The following is a 14,737-nucleotide window of genomic DNA, read 5'->3' as shown; positions in this document are numbered from 1 at the left end:
TCTTCATCGAGTACCTGAGAGTTGGTGAAACTTGAGTCCTCGCCAAGTACATGTGAGTCTTTGTCGAGTACCCGTGAGTCAACGAACTGAAGGCTTTGTTTAGTACCTGTGAATCAGTGAAACTCGAGTCCTCGCCAAGTACCCGTGAGTCAGTGGGACTCAAGTCTTCATCAAGCACCCATGTGTCAGTGAAACTCAAATCTTTGTTGAGGACCCCCCCCCCCCCCCCCCGGTTGGTGAACATGAGTCTTCATCTAGTACCCATGAGTCAGGGAGAGTACTTGTGTGTCCATGAAACTTGAGTCTTCAGGGAAACTTGAGTCTTTGTCGAGTACCCATGAGTCAGTGAAGTCTAGTTATTGTCGCGTACCCATAAGTCAGTGAAACTCAAGTCTTTGTCGAGTACCCATGAGTCAGTGAAACTCAAGTCTTTGTCGAGTACCCATGAGTCAGTGAAACTCGAGGCTTTGTCGAGGACCCATGAGTCAGTGAAGTCTAGTTATTGTCGCGTACCCATAAGTCAGTGAAACTCAAGTCTTTGTCGAGTAACCATGAGTCAGTGAAACTCAAGTCTTTGTCGAGTACCCCTGAGTCAACGAACTGAAGGCTTTGTTTAGTACCTGTAAATCAGTGAAACTCGAATCCTCGCCAAGTACCCGTGAGTCAGTGGGACTCAAGTCTTCATCAAGCACCCATGTGTCAGTGAAACTCAAATCTTTGTTGAGGACCCCCCCCCCCCGAGTCGGTGAACATGAGTCTTCATCTAGTACCCATGAGTCAGGGAGAGTACTTGTGTGTCCATAAAACTTGAGTCTTCAGGGAAACTTGAGTCTTTGTCGAGTACCCATGAGTCAGTGATACTCAAGTCTTTGTCGAGTACCCATGAGTCAGTGAAACTCGAGGCTTTGTCGAGGACCCGTGAGTCAGTGAAACTCGAGTCGTCGTCGCGTACCTGTCAGTCTGTGAACTCGAGTCTTTGTCGACCACCGGCGAGTCAGTGAAACTAAAGTCATTGTTGAGGACCCCAGAGTCGGTGAACTTGACTCTTCATAAAGTACCCATGAGTCAGGGAAACTTGAGTCTTCGTCGAGTACCTGTGAGTCTGTGAAATCTAGTCATTGTCGAGGACCCATGAGTCAGTGAAACTTGAGTCGTCGTCGAGCACTCGTGAGTCTGTGAAATCTAGTCATTGTCGAGTACCCATGAGTCAGGGAAACTTGAGTCTTTGTCGAGTACCCATGAGTCAGTGAAACTCGAGGCTTTGTCGAGGACCCGTGAGTCAGTGAAACTCGAGTCGTCGTCGCGTACCTGTCAGTCTGTGAACTCGAGTCTTTGTCGACCACCGGCGAGTCAGTGAAACCAAAGTCATTGTCGAGGACCCCAGAGTCGGTGAACTTGACTCTTCATAAAGTACCCATGAGTCAGGGAAACTTGAGTCTTCGTCGAGCAATCGTGAGTCTGTGAAATCTAGTCAATGTCGAGTACCCATGAGTCAGTGAAATCTCGTCATTGTCGGGTACCCATGAGTCAGGGAAACTCGAGTTTTTGTCGAGTAGCCATGAGTCAGTGAAACTCGAGTCGTCGTCGAGTACCCATGAGTCAGTGAAACTTGACTCTTCATAAAGTACCCATGAGTCAGAGGAACTCGAGTTGTCGTCGAGTACCTGTCAGTCTGTGAACTTGAGTCTTTGACTCTTCATAGAGTACCCATGAGTCAGGGACACTCGAGTCTTCTGTGAAATTTGAGTTTTTGTCAAGTAACCATGAGTCAGGGAAACTCGAGTCGTCGTCGAGTACCTGTCAGTCTGTGAACTCGAGTCTTTGTCGTCCACCGGCGAGTCAGTGAAACCAAAGTCATTGTCGAGGACCCCTGAGTTGGTGAGTTGGTGAACTCTTCATAAAGTAGCCATGAGTCAGGGATCAGGGAAACTCGAGTCTTTGTCGAGTACCCGTGAGTCTGTGAAATCTAGTCATTGTCGAGTACCCGTTTGTCAGTGAAACTTGAGTCACTGTCAAGGACCCACGAGTCGGTGAACGCTAGTGTTTTGAAGCCTTCATTCTCAGACAATGAAAAACAAGTAGCTAGTTTTTCAACATGTCCGTGAACGCAACACGACTTCCACACTGTAAACCACAGCACAACCGAGCATGACTCCTCACAGCGGCGGTGTTTTTATCAGCGTGTGAAACCTGGTCCACCCGTCAAGACTCTACACTCATCCTGGAGGGTTGCCAGACTCGGTAAAAATCTGAAGGGGGGGTGGGGGGGGGTCAGGACGCCCCTTTAATGTCTTGTTGGAGCTGTGAAGTGCCTCTCGGGCTCGGCGGGCCTCTTATTACAGAGCGGAACACCGCTGCCAAAGGACGCACAATGAAAAAGGGGCAACACGCACACGTGTGAATGAATGCCGTGATTACAGTAAACACACCACACTTGAAATGTGAAGCAATTACGAGCCAGGGAACTATGAGGGAAATCTTTCTGCAAGCAGGGACAAGAACAGCTGAAGCACAACGCTCTGGAGCTGACCATTTTAGAGCCATTAAAGCGTGATGATGATGATGATGATGATGAAACTTCTGCTTGTTTGGATGGAACCTGGTTGGTCTTTGCTAGAAAATGGGAAGTGGGAATTTTTCTTATATTTGCAGCCTGAAAAGACACTTTAGGGCAAGGGTGTCCAAACTTTTTCCACACTAAATATTGAAAAATGAAAGGATGCAAAAGTCACTTTATATATGCTTTATTTATTTTATTATATGCTGAGAAGTTCTATATATTACTCCAAAAACTTTTTTTTCCACCAACCCAATTTTCCAGTAATAATAACTTAATTTTTAATTTTTTTTTCAACTTTTAAATGAAAAAATAATGTATTTTTTCTGTAATATTTAATATATATGCCGCTAAAATCACATTATTTTTCCTCATAATATTACAAGTTTATTCTGGTAATAATTATTTTTTTTCTCATTAGAGTTAATATTAACTAATTAATTAATTAATAATATAATAATATATAATATAATAATATTATAATATAATTTTTTTCTCATAATTAGGACTTTATTCCCATAATAGTTTGATTTTATTCTTGTAACATTATCACTTTTTCGCAACCTAATTTTAATAACTTAATTTTTAATTTTTTTTTCAACTTTTAAATGAAAAAATAATGTATTTTTTTCTGTAATATTTAATATATATGCCGCTAAAATCACATTATTTTTCCTCATAATATTACAGGTTTATTATGGTAATAATTTTTTTCTCAGAGTTAAAATTAACTAATTAATTAATTAATAATATAATATAATTATAATAAAATAATATATATCATATAATTAATATTTGACTTTATTCTCATAAGATTTTTTCTGTTTTTTTTTCATTTTCTGCTGTAATTTTTGTTTTTCCAACTATTTGATTTTCCTTCCTTCCTTTCTTCTCATAATTAGGACTTTATTCACATAATATTTTGATTTTATTCTTGTAATATTATAACTTTTTTCGCAACCTAATTTTCAGAAAACGACAACTTTATATTTAATTTTTAGTCTCTTAATATTATGACTGTAAAGATATTTTATTGTCATGAAATTACAACTTTTTGTCATTAGATTGCAACTTTTTTTCTCCTAATATTTTGACATATTCTGTTAAAATTACCGCAGAGTTTTCCAGAATTTTCCAAAAAAACTGTTTTGACGTTCCTGCGGCTTTAAATGCAGGACTTCCAACGCTGCCCTGTTATGTCTGCAAGGCTTTAGATGATAAGTTCAAGGTCGGGGCTTGAAATTGTTACACAGGGCTGATAAGATGTGAGTTAAAGGGCCAGCGCCATACTGTAGCAAGGTGGAGACAGTTCTCTGTCTCAGTCATGGGGGGGGGGGGGGTGGAAAGGCGGCGGGGGGGTCACCATCAGTAAATAATGTCTATTTACTCCTCTTTTCTCTTTGTATGATTCATTAGAATATGTAAATAAACAAATAAATACTACCTAAACTACTTTTTTGTTGTGCCTGGTCGCTTGTTGCTAGGCAGAGTTTATTGGGGCACAATAATAACTGCCCCGTAGGCCGAACATAACATTTGCATTTGTCAGCCACACCCATGTTTGAATGTGGGGTGGACGATACTGCAACTTTTGGTGTTGATCCGATACCAAGTAAATACCGATACTTTGTACTTGGAATTTTATGGTATGTTTGTTTTATGGTCATGATTATAATCTAAATAAATACAGGACAAATATTTTATTAAGTATTATTTATATTTTATTATATCTCTGATATTGATATGAGTATTTTAACTTATGTTAAAATATATACAATGTATTGTTAAAAAGGTGCTGTTGTGTTTGGAGCCCATATGCAAATGAGTGCGCGTGCCACCTCCGACCGGAGAGGACAAGCCGTGCTGTGATTGGACGAGACGGGACAAGCTGAGCGTTGATTGGCGGAGAGAGCAGGAATGCAGCTCAGGTGGAGAGAGAGAGAGAGAGGGAGAGAGAGAGAGAGAGGGACAGACATTGTGTCTACTTCAGGACACTTTGTTGTAGTCGGAGTGAGTGGAGCTTTCGTGGAGGACGTTGGACTTGTTTGGGCTTCTAAATGAACAACAAAGAGAACACTTTAAGTACTTTTTTGGTTACTTTTCCACCGAGAAGCGGAAATAGGATTTATCTACATTTTGTGCTATTTTAATGCCATTTTTTGCTAGTCGAGTTTCGAATGTATTTGTTAGCATAAAATGTGGCACGAGAGCTTGAACACGATGTGTTTGTGACAGCCGGATGTCAATAAAGTTTTTTTTTGATAAAGTTTTTTTTTTTATTTGTCAAAGTAAGTCTTGAATGAAGCCAAAGCAGAATTGAAGAGGCGGGCCATGGGAGGCTCTGACGTCCGTGTGTGGACGCTCTCAGCTGGGATGCAAAGTGCGCCTGAGCCGCTCCGTTGGAGACCATGAGAAGAGAGCCAAAGTGCACCTGACTTGCTTGAAGCGTGTGTCCACCGCCATGTCCTCTTCCTGGGCGAGGTAAGACCTCTTTTTACTGCTTGTGGTGGAATGAAGACGAGGCCATTGTTTGCTAATTGGACTCTTAATTGGACACGTGGTCAAATATTTCAATATTTACAGTACTTGAAAGCCTTTTGATGGGTGGGAGGTGATACATTCCTGGGACAGTTGACTTTTCTCCCCATTTTAGGACGTTTTGTTTTGTTTGTGGCCTAATTGTCACATACGTATTCTGTACCTTTTTTAGGTGCTTTTTTTTCGTGATGATTGTCAGGTGTCAGCATATCTTGATACATGTATCATATATTCGCATCATATCAATATCAAACAATATTGGCTCCAGATGTGTATTAATAAATTTTAATATATGTTACCAAACGTGATACAGACTTGGGGACAAATGATTTAGTAGCAATCTGATGGTGACTGTATAAAAATATTGAATAAGAAATACATAATTGATCTATTTGTGCCATGAATCTATAGAATATATTTCACTTGGATTTGATGGCCTTTCAAAGATATTTATATTTATGGAGATGCACCTGTATTTATTTCATTTATCATTAATTATTCCTTAATCAATCTATTTTATGATTTTATAATTTTATTATTTTATTTTAATAATGTGTAATGTATTTTTATTATTATCATTGATTCCGGTATTATTATTATTAATCAATCCTTAATCAATCTCATTTATTATTATTTTATTATTTTATTATTTTATTATTTTATTATTTTATTATTTTATTATTTTATTATAATAATGTGTAATGTATTTTATTATTATCATTGATTCCGGTATTATTATTATTATTATTATTATTATTATTATTATTATTATTATTATTATTATTATTAATCAATCCTTAATCAAGCTCATTTATTATTATTTTATGATTTTATGATTTTATTTATTTTATTTTAATAATGTTTTTTATTATTATCATTGATTCCGGCATTATATTATTATTATTTATTATTATTATTTATTTAGAGATGTACATTGACCCTTAATCTCTTTACTTTTTCAAATATTTTATTTTCTATTAATTATTTTAAAATATATTTATAATTTTTTTTTACTGTAGAAAAAACAAATGTTATAAAAATAAAAATATATTTTTTTACTGTAAAAAAAAGTAATAAAATTTTTTCATTCTTTTATTTTTATTTTTATTTATTCTCATCTGATTTGTTTGTATTAGTTACTTTCTTATTTATTCACATTTTAAGTAGATTTTTTGTATTTTTCGAGAGAATGATCCGATACAAAAAATAATCAACTCCACATTGCACCCGTTTTTCCCACACATCTCCGAAATGCCACCGGCTCAAATCCGTGGCTGCAACTGTGCATGCAAACTCTATTTATTATTCATCTGTCTCTTAGCATCATGACCTTCCGTCCACCTTGGCTGTGTTGTGTTTGTGGAAACAAAACACAAGAATATGTCAGCCCTTTAAGCCTCGATGTGATGCGTCAGATGTCTGTCAGGGGTGATTGGTCCACAAATACTCACGCAGCATGAACACGGAGCTCGGGAATAAGATCTCTAATTTGGTTTTTGACATGCCATGATGTCATTTTTTCCCCCTGCGGCAAGGAAAGGAAAATATAAACCACGAGCTTTCCTCAGAAAGATTAGCTTTAATTGTTGCACTGGGTGGGGGCTGCACGGTGGTTGAGTGGTTTGCGCGTAGACCTCACAGCTAGGAAACCCGAGTTCAATTCCATCTCTGTGTGGAGTTTGCATGTTCCCCCCAGTGCATGCGTGAGTTTTCTCCGGGTACTCCGGTTTCCTCCCACATTCCAAAAACATGCTAGGCTAATTAGCGACTCCAAATTGTCCATAGGTATGAATGTGAGTGTGAATGGTTGTTTGTCTATATGTGCCCTAAGTGTGAGGGTGTGCCCCCGCTTCTTGCCCCAAGACGGCTGGGATAGGCTCCAGCACCTCCCGCCACCCTCGTGAGGATAAGCGGTAGAAAATGAATGCGAAGTAACAATCCAATAGATGGCTCTAATACACCACAAGGAAGCAGAACACAATTCCCATTCACTACCATTCGAGTTAATGAAGCAGGCACTTTTTTTTAATAAGATGAGTTGAGGCCGGTTGTTAATTAACCTGTGTATTCAACTATATATACTATATATATAAAACATAAACTTTTAGGTTCCCCAGCATGCCTTGCGGGTGATAGATGCGGGTTTCGTTTAGCATGTATATCAGTATGTGATTTTGATAGCCACATAGTTCTCTGTGTGTTGAGTTGTGTTGACTTTAAAAAAAATAATAAAATAAAAATTTTAAAAAATAAAAAAAATATATAAATTTTTTTTTTTTTTTTTTTACATAGGCATTTATGTTGATGACATGCTGTGTTGTATTTGCTGGAAATAAGAGTGCAGGTTACATGTTATGTTTAGCGCTTAGTAGTTGTTTAGTATTGTTTATTACCCACGTGGTCACGGTAGTTGATTTATGTGATATTTGTTATTTTGTTGCACCGTGAGTAAGTATATCATTCTATATAGAAGGCCCTGCGGCCACATTTTTTTAACCCATCACCCCTGCCATAAAACAACCTGAACAGTCCGGTTTACGATGACACGGTTCTCTGTCCCCCCCACGGTTAAACGTAGCTTGGTTTCTCCCGGAGCGTTTAAATCATCTTTTCAATGTTAACCAAGGTCTTAACCAAGGTCTTAACCAAGGTCTTCAAGGGGCAGCAGCTGTTGAGGCACAAAGAGCTTCCGTTCGAGGTGAAAGAAGCCGATTTCACGAGTCGGACCACAGAGCGCTCGATTGTTTGTCGCTTCCTGAGGGGTCAGAGTTGACCCTCAGCCTGAACATCTGCTAAAGGTTCAGCTATTCAGTGACTTGCTCCTTTTATAACAATTGGACCCTCCGCTGGAGATTCGGGGTGCGCCGTAGGTCTGGCTCCGGGGTCAAGGGTCAAGGCCAAACGTATAGTTGCATCATCGACTACCTCTGAGGTGCCTCTTTTTAAACGGGACGCCCGTATGTCACCATGCAGGAACACTGAAGGAACTTCAGGGGGTCTCGGGTGGTTCACACCTTCTCGCAGGTCAGGGGACGCATTCTCACCTGCTAGCCGCTCTTTCCTGTTCCCCGTAATAGCATTAGCAAATACACAGTGTGTGGGGGGGGGGGCTTGTATATTTGTACAGGCTTCAATGTGGACACTTTTTCAGACACATATTAATGAATAAATCATGCAGTTTCGTGGTTGAATATGGCTTATTAATGAAAAAATAATGCGTCATCTCTTCAACGCTACAAAGTTGCAGGCAGAGTTCTTATAAAACGCACTTCTGCCACCTGGTGGCAGCTTAAAACTGCACCAAATGTTCTCTTTTTTTATTGTGGAGCCGCGTCATCACCAAAAAATGTAAAAGACGTATTATTATTATTATTATTATTATTATTATTATTATTATTATTATTATTATTATTATTATTATTATTATTATTATTAATTGCGCAAGCAATCGGGTTGAAAAAAGCGTCTTTGGCAAAAATGAACTAAAGTACAAATGCAAGTAATTCAGAGGATGCATTCAAATTGTGAATGTAGTATTCAATATTGGTCACTAGGTGTCAGTAATTGCCAGATTGCTGCCGGGACATATGTACTTTTTGAAAATAAAAACACTTTTTTAATTTACTTTATTTGCCTTTTATTTAACCTTGTCAAAAAAAATGGCATTTGTCAAAAAAAATGGCATTATATGTACTTTTCGAAAATAAAAACACTTTTTTGTTTCTTTACTTTATTTTTGTTTTATTTAACCTTGTCAAAAAATTTAATTATATGTACTTTTCTAAAATAAAAACACTTTTTTCTTTACTTTATTTGCCTTTTATTTAACCTTGTCAAAAAATGGCATTATATGTACTTTTCAAAAATAAAAACAGTTTTTTCTTTACTTTATTTGCCTTTTATTTAACCTTGTCAAAAAAAATGGCAGTATATGTACTTTTTTAATATAAAAACACTTTTTTCTTTACTTTATTTGCCTTTTATTTAACCCCGTCAAAAAAGTGAATTATATGTACTTTTCGAAAATAAAAACACTTTTTTCTTTACTTTATTTGCCTTTTATTTAACCTCGTCAAAAAAATGGCATTATATGTACTTTTCGAAAATAAAAACAGTTTTTTCTTTACTTTATTTGCCTTTTATTTAACCTCGTCCAAAAAATTTAATTAGATGTATTTTTCGAAAATAAAAACAGTTTTTTCTTTACTTTATTTGCCTTTTATTTAACCTCGTCAAAAATATTGCATTATATGTACTTTTTGAAAATAAAAACACTTTTTTTGTTTCTTTACTTTATTTGCCTTTTATTTAACCTACAAATGTCACATCATTTTGACTGACCCCGTATATCAAAGCACATAGTATATAATTTAAGTTACAGTGGGGTGGTAATTATTCATAATTCATTGAGTTAAGCTCGTGACGCAGTTAGCCGCACAAATACAGCGCAAACTGGAGACATTTTGATACTTATAGTTGGCGTTAGCCTTGAAACACCGTGTCTGTAAGTAATGTGCAACTGTAATAAAACATATGTGAACTGAGAACAGTTTAGTTCAATTAGAACATAATTGTGTCCAGCTCGAAGATTGTCATTATTATTATACATCTGAAGACTAAATATTTTCTCACTAAATCCAAAACCAAAAGAAAACAACAGTAGCCACATTGAGGCTCATCGGGGCTGGTTTTTCCAAAACAAGCAGTAATTTGGGCGTGTGTTTCCCTCGCTCCCGAGTCGGTTAAAATAAACAACTTGTCTCGCCTTGATTAAAGCTAGGTCCCGCTCCCTGGCCTGCAGCTATGCACTAATATGCTGCTATAGGCTTAATGAGAGCAGGAGGGGGGCGGGCTGACCCCTCTCACCTCTGGAAGGGCCCCTGCAGTTAGGGGGCCAATCAGTCAGTGCCCGCGACTGCTGTCTTTTTATGTTCAAATACTGCAGCCTGAGAAAAAGAAAGTCGTTTATAACAATTATAACATTTATCGAAGGAGCCTGTATTGGAGTCCATTCAAAGCTAGGATTACGATATACTTGCTTTGAAATGTTCAGAAGGCAGCGGATGCGGCTGAAGGGGCCCAACAGAGGCGGGCAAACCTGCTTTTCATTCAGCTTCTCATTCACTGATTTGTATCGGCAGCGTAAAAACCCTGATTGGAACATCGCGAGTAAATCAATCTTATAAATCATATTGTCAATATGTAGATGGACATTTTCCCTGCTTATTTATTATTATTATTATTATTATTATATGATTTTAGGTGTGTTTGCATTTCGCCGGTTTCAGTTCTGAGTTTACTCCAGCTGTGGCGACACTGACCATAAAGGCTATGAGTGGTCGGATGGTAGAACATTAACTTCTCCGATTTTGGATCCACATTTGCAATAACACTGCCCTTCTCTCTGTTAATTACCATCATTCACTCATTACGAAGGACGCTATAAGCCAGGGGTCTCAAACTCAATTTACCTGGGGGCCACTGGAGCTCGGGTCTGGGCCAGGCTGGGCCGCATCAGGTTTTCCAAAAAAAAAAAACGCATTTATTAAAAACAGAAAAATGAATAAACTTTGTTTTGGTTCCGATTTTCTACAAGAAAAGCTCTGATAAAACATTCCACTGTTCTCAAATATCTTACTTTTTATTTTTCTACACAAAATAAGATGAAAAATAAATAAACAAATCAAGAATAAAGAAAATCAATCAGTAATAAATAAATATAATAATAATAATAATAAAAACTTAAGAAAGCACATATAGTTGGTGGGTAGACAAATGCTTTTTTCATATTAAAATGAACAAAGCATTATTAGAGCCCTGTAGACATGACAAAACACGACTATAGTCACATTTATACTCTTTTTATTTACAACATATTGCGCAACTGCAGGGTCTTGAGACACATGCTAACTCGCAAACTGGAGAGCTAGCCACCTAAACGGTAGCCTCCAAGTTATATCCTTTTAAACTTAAATAGCCAAAAACTTACCACTTCCACACGGATAGGGAGGATAACTATTAACAGTTATTTAACCTTTAACATGAACATGAATCAAACGTAATAATTTTTTCTGGGTACATGTCAAACTTTCATTAAACTTTCATATCAAGGCGGGGGCCTCAAACTAGTGTCCTGCGGGCCACATTTGGCCCGCGGGCCGCATGTTTGAGACCCCCTGCTATAAGCGAAATAGTCCCAGTCAGAATTAGCATTGCAAGTGTTTTGGTCAACATGGCCTCCTTTTCCCCTCTGATAGGCTGAAGGCTCAGAAGGGAGTGTCTGCTCAGCCAAGTGTGACGGAGATACGTGTCGTTTAATTGGACAGGACAACTACTGACTTGGGATGGAGCCAAGCGTGCGAGTGTTTATGGTGCCGGGAACGGATAAAAGTCAGTGATGAAGGCCGATAAAAGGAGGATAAAAAGGGATGTGTGGGATAAAAACATGGAAAAAGGACAGAGGGCATTTTTTTTCCGAATGACTTCCATGTTCATTTTATCCAACGGTGACATGATATAAAAGTGGCGACAATGCCAGGAAGTGTTTAAAAACGGGGGAGGGGAAGTCTTTCCGGGATCACTTATCTTTGGATTAGTCCCACGGAGGAATGGAGGTGTTTGCCTGCTGGTGAAGTGGAGATTAAGCGATGAAGGCTGGCTAAAGTGTGACTAAACACCTGAAGCGTCTGTGAACATCAACGGATGCTACTTGATTACACAACAAAATCAACACCAACTTTTACAATATAAGAATATTTCGCTACTATATATCTCCATGTCCTTTAGCTCATGGAGATATGAAGACTCATGGAGCTCATGGAGACTGGCTCAAATCAATCAAATGTCCGCCAATAAACTCACAAACGAATATTGCTTGGCTAAATTTTCGAATTGGATGTCATCTTCAGTAGATATTGCTCCAAAATCTCCAACAAAACTGTAATACCCGAAGTAGTGGTTAAGGAAGACGTAGTTACCGATGCTATTCCGATTTGTAATTTAATGTAAGATATTTTTCACGAATATGGTAATGGTTGAATTTCATTTGAACATGCATCAGATTACAATTGAATGCATCACATAATCAGTTCCCAGTTCCACATGTCCACATTTGTTCACTTCCTGCTTTCCTAATATAGTTTGGGTTTTTTTTTGGTTAATTTTTTTATTTTTTTTCTTCTAATTTTAATTTAAATAATATAATTAAATTTAATATAATAATATATATAATATATATTTTTATATTAATATATAATTTATTAATATAATTTTTAAAAAATAATAAAAAAAAAATTGCCTCACAGCTGACTTGATTCCGCTTCCAATATATTGTTTGTGTCTCGGCAGGAAGCTGACTCTGTGTGAGGCCCTGACCTTTGTCCTGCTGCTCGTCGCTCCCGTCTGCTTGCCCTCCCTGCAGAGCGTAAGTCCTCCGGACAAGTCGCTGCACGACAACGTCGGAAAAGCATCTCATTTTTCGCTAGTTTTGTAATGACGTAAAGCCTACAAAGACGGCTAACGCTGGTTATGATGGGATTCTCTAAAAAACAGCTGACAGTGTGAATGAAAAACAGGTTTGGACACCATTTTTTATTTCTTTCCCAACGGAAATATTATCAATAAAAAAAACAATCATGACTAGATATTTAAATCAGAACCTGACAGTACTAATCTACTGTACACAGCCTTTACAACAGCTTTTACAACCCAGTTTTGTTTTCTCTTTCCTAGCCTATTATAGCTTCTTTTTCCGGATTCTACAGACTAAAATGCTGCAATTAAGCTAATTGGCGCTCTTAGGTTCCATAAGGGAATATGCAGCTCATTTGGATCATTTGACCAGGCTCAGATGGGAGCCGGTCTCCGACATGATTTCTAAACTTTGCTTCAATATGTTATACATTGGGCTGCACGGTGGACGAGTGGTTAGCGCGCAGACCTCACAGCTAGGAGGACCGGGGTTCAATTCCACCCTCTGTGTGGAGTTTGCATGTTCTCCCCGTGTATGCGTGGGTTTTTCTCCGGTTACTCCGGTTTTCCTCCCACATTCCAAAAACATGCTAGGTTAATTAGCGACTCCAAATTGTCCATAGGTATGAATGTGAGTGTGAATGGTTGTTTGTCTATAGTATGTGCCCTATGATTGGCTGGCCACCAGTCCAGGGTGTAGTCCTGAACCCACGAAGAAGCGGAATAGTATGCGTTGTAAGGAAAATTTCAACACATGCACACAAGCATTCACACATGTACACACACAGTTTGTTTCCAAATGTGAAAACTTTATTTTGATGTAAAACTTAAATTTTTTTTGGTCTTGTTTATGTTGGTATAGTTGTTTAGATATTTGAGCTCCCATAAAGGCAAAAAAAAAAGTTTTTTTTTTTTTAGTCGGGAGCTGATATTTTCCTGAAACTTACCTATGTTTAACTGGTGATTAATAATTGTTAGGTTCCATGTTTATATACTGTAGCCGTAGAACATAATATTCTGCGTGCCTTAAAAGATCAGTCGAAATCACGTCACTGAGATCAAACAGCGAGCGCTAGTTCGTCATGATCGGCGCCATGAACTACGAATATCATTTTTCCCGACTTTACCCTTCTCTTTCAATAAATAAATCATATTTACAAACAATATATAACATATTTAAACCACTTCGTACCGCTTTAAATTTCCATCTGTGAACGGAGGTTCTATCGTTCATTGCTGTTTGTCTTGCTGTCAGACCGGCAGCCGCCCGCCCCCCCCAACCCTGCCCCCGTCCTCCCCCCTGGGTGTGGCTGCAATAACCAGACACTGAGCTAGACTATCCCCTCAGAACGAAGGTCACCGCACGGTACATGTTTTGCTTTTAGCCACGTCTTTGCACATTTAGTCATTATTTCAAACTAGTGTCCTGTGGGCCACGTTTGGCCCGCGGGCCGCGTGTTTAAGAGCCCTGATCTAAACGATATTGTATCCTTCCCTCATGATATTCAGAAATAATATATTCATAATAAATTGATTGCTGCTTTGTGGTAGTCTATGTTGTTCCGGTTAGTCAATAATAACACAAAATATCCATTACCTTATTTTACTTTACCTTAACACTGCATGATGTCAGCTATGGCATGTCCAACATAATAAAGTGGCAAAAAGTCCAAACCCCTTGTAGTGTGGAAGTGGTAAGTTTCTGGCTTCTTAAATTTGGCGCTAACCAGGGTGTACCCCGCCTCTTGCCTGAAATCAGCTGGGATAGGCTCCAGCATACCCCTGCGATCCTGATGAGGATAAGCGGTATAGAATATGGACGGATGGAAATTTGAGGCTAACTGGTTAGCCTGTCTCGAGTCCCTGCAGCATAAGAACTGGACAATGTGGGATAAATAATACATTTTCGGAGGTAAAGGTGATCTAGGGGTGTTATTTCAAGTCTCTGGGGCTCTAAGGGACGACTGTATATATTATTGTGAATGTGGTTGGCTCTACTGTACTATATAAAATACTAGTCATGATGATGTGCTATATATATCACTATATTGACACTTACTATGGTACCCATTATGGCATTGGATGCTCATATCACCTCGTACGTCGGTATTCAACAAAAAATAAAAATATATATTTAAAAAATTATATTAATATATAAATATATATTATATT

At 38.1% G+C, this 14,737-nt stretch overlaps 1 protein-coding gene across 1 annotated transcript in view; it reads left to right on the top strand.

Moving 5' to 3' along the window:
* The first annotated feature begins 4,436 nt into the window (after positions 1-4,436).
* The window catches only part of adamtsl5 (ADAMTS like 5), a 30,371-nt gene continuing 20,070 nt past the window's right edge, over positions 4,437-14,737 (top strand). The window contains exons 1-2 of the mRNA XM_058078528.2: positions 4,437-5,038; positions 12,443-12,518. Of these exons, the coding sequence (XP_057934511.2) occupies positions 5,019-5,038; positions 12,443-12,518 (96 nt within the window). The 5' untranslated portion in view covers positions 4,437-5,018. The remainder of the gene's footprint in view (positions 5,039-12,442; positions 12,519-14,737) is intronic.

The sequence above is a fragment of the Doryrhamphus excisus genome, linkage group LG1 (genome assembly GCF_037039965.1).
Source record: "Doryrhamphus excisus strain RoL-2023G ecotype Guam linkage group LG1, RoL_Dexc_Guam_v1.1, whole genome shotgun sequence".
Lineage (NCBI taxonomy): Eukaryota > Metazoa > Chordata > Actinopteri > Syngnathiformes > Syngnathidae > Doryrhamphus > Doryrhamphus excisus.
Note: the sequence above shows the minus strand (reverse complement) of the source record. Positions and strands in the feature narration are given on the sequence as shown.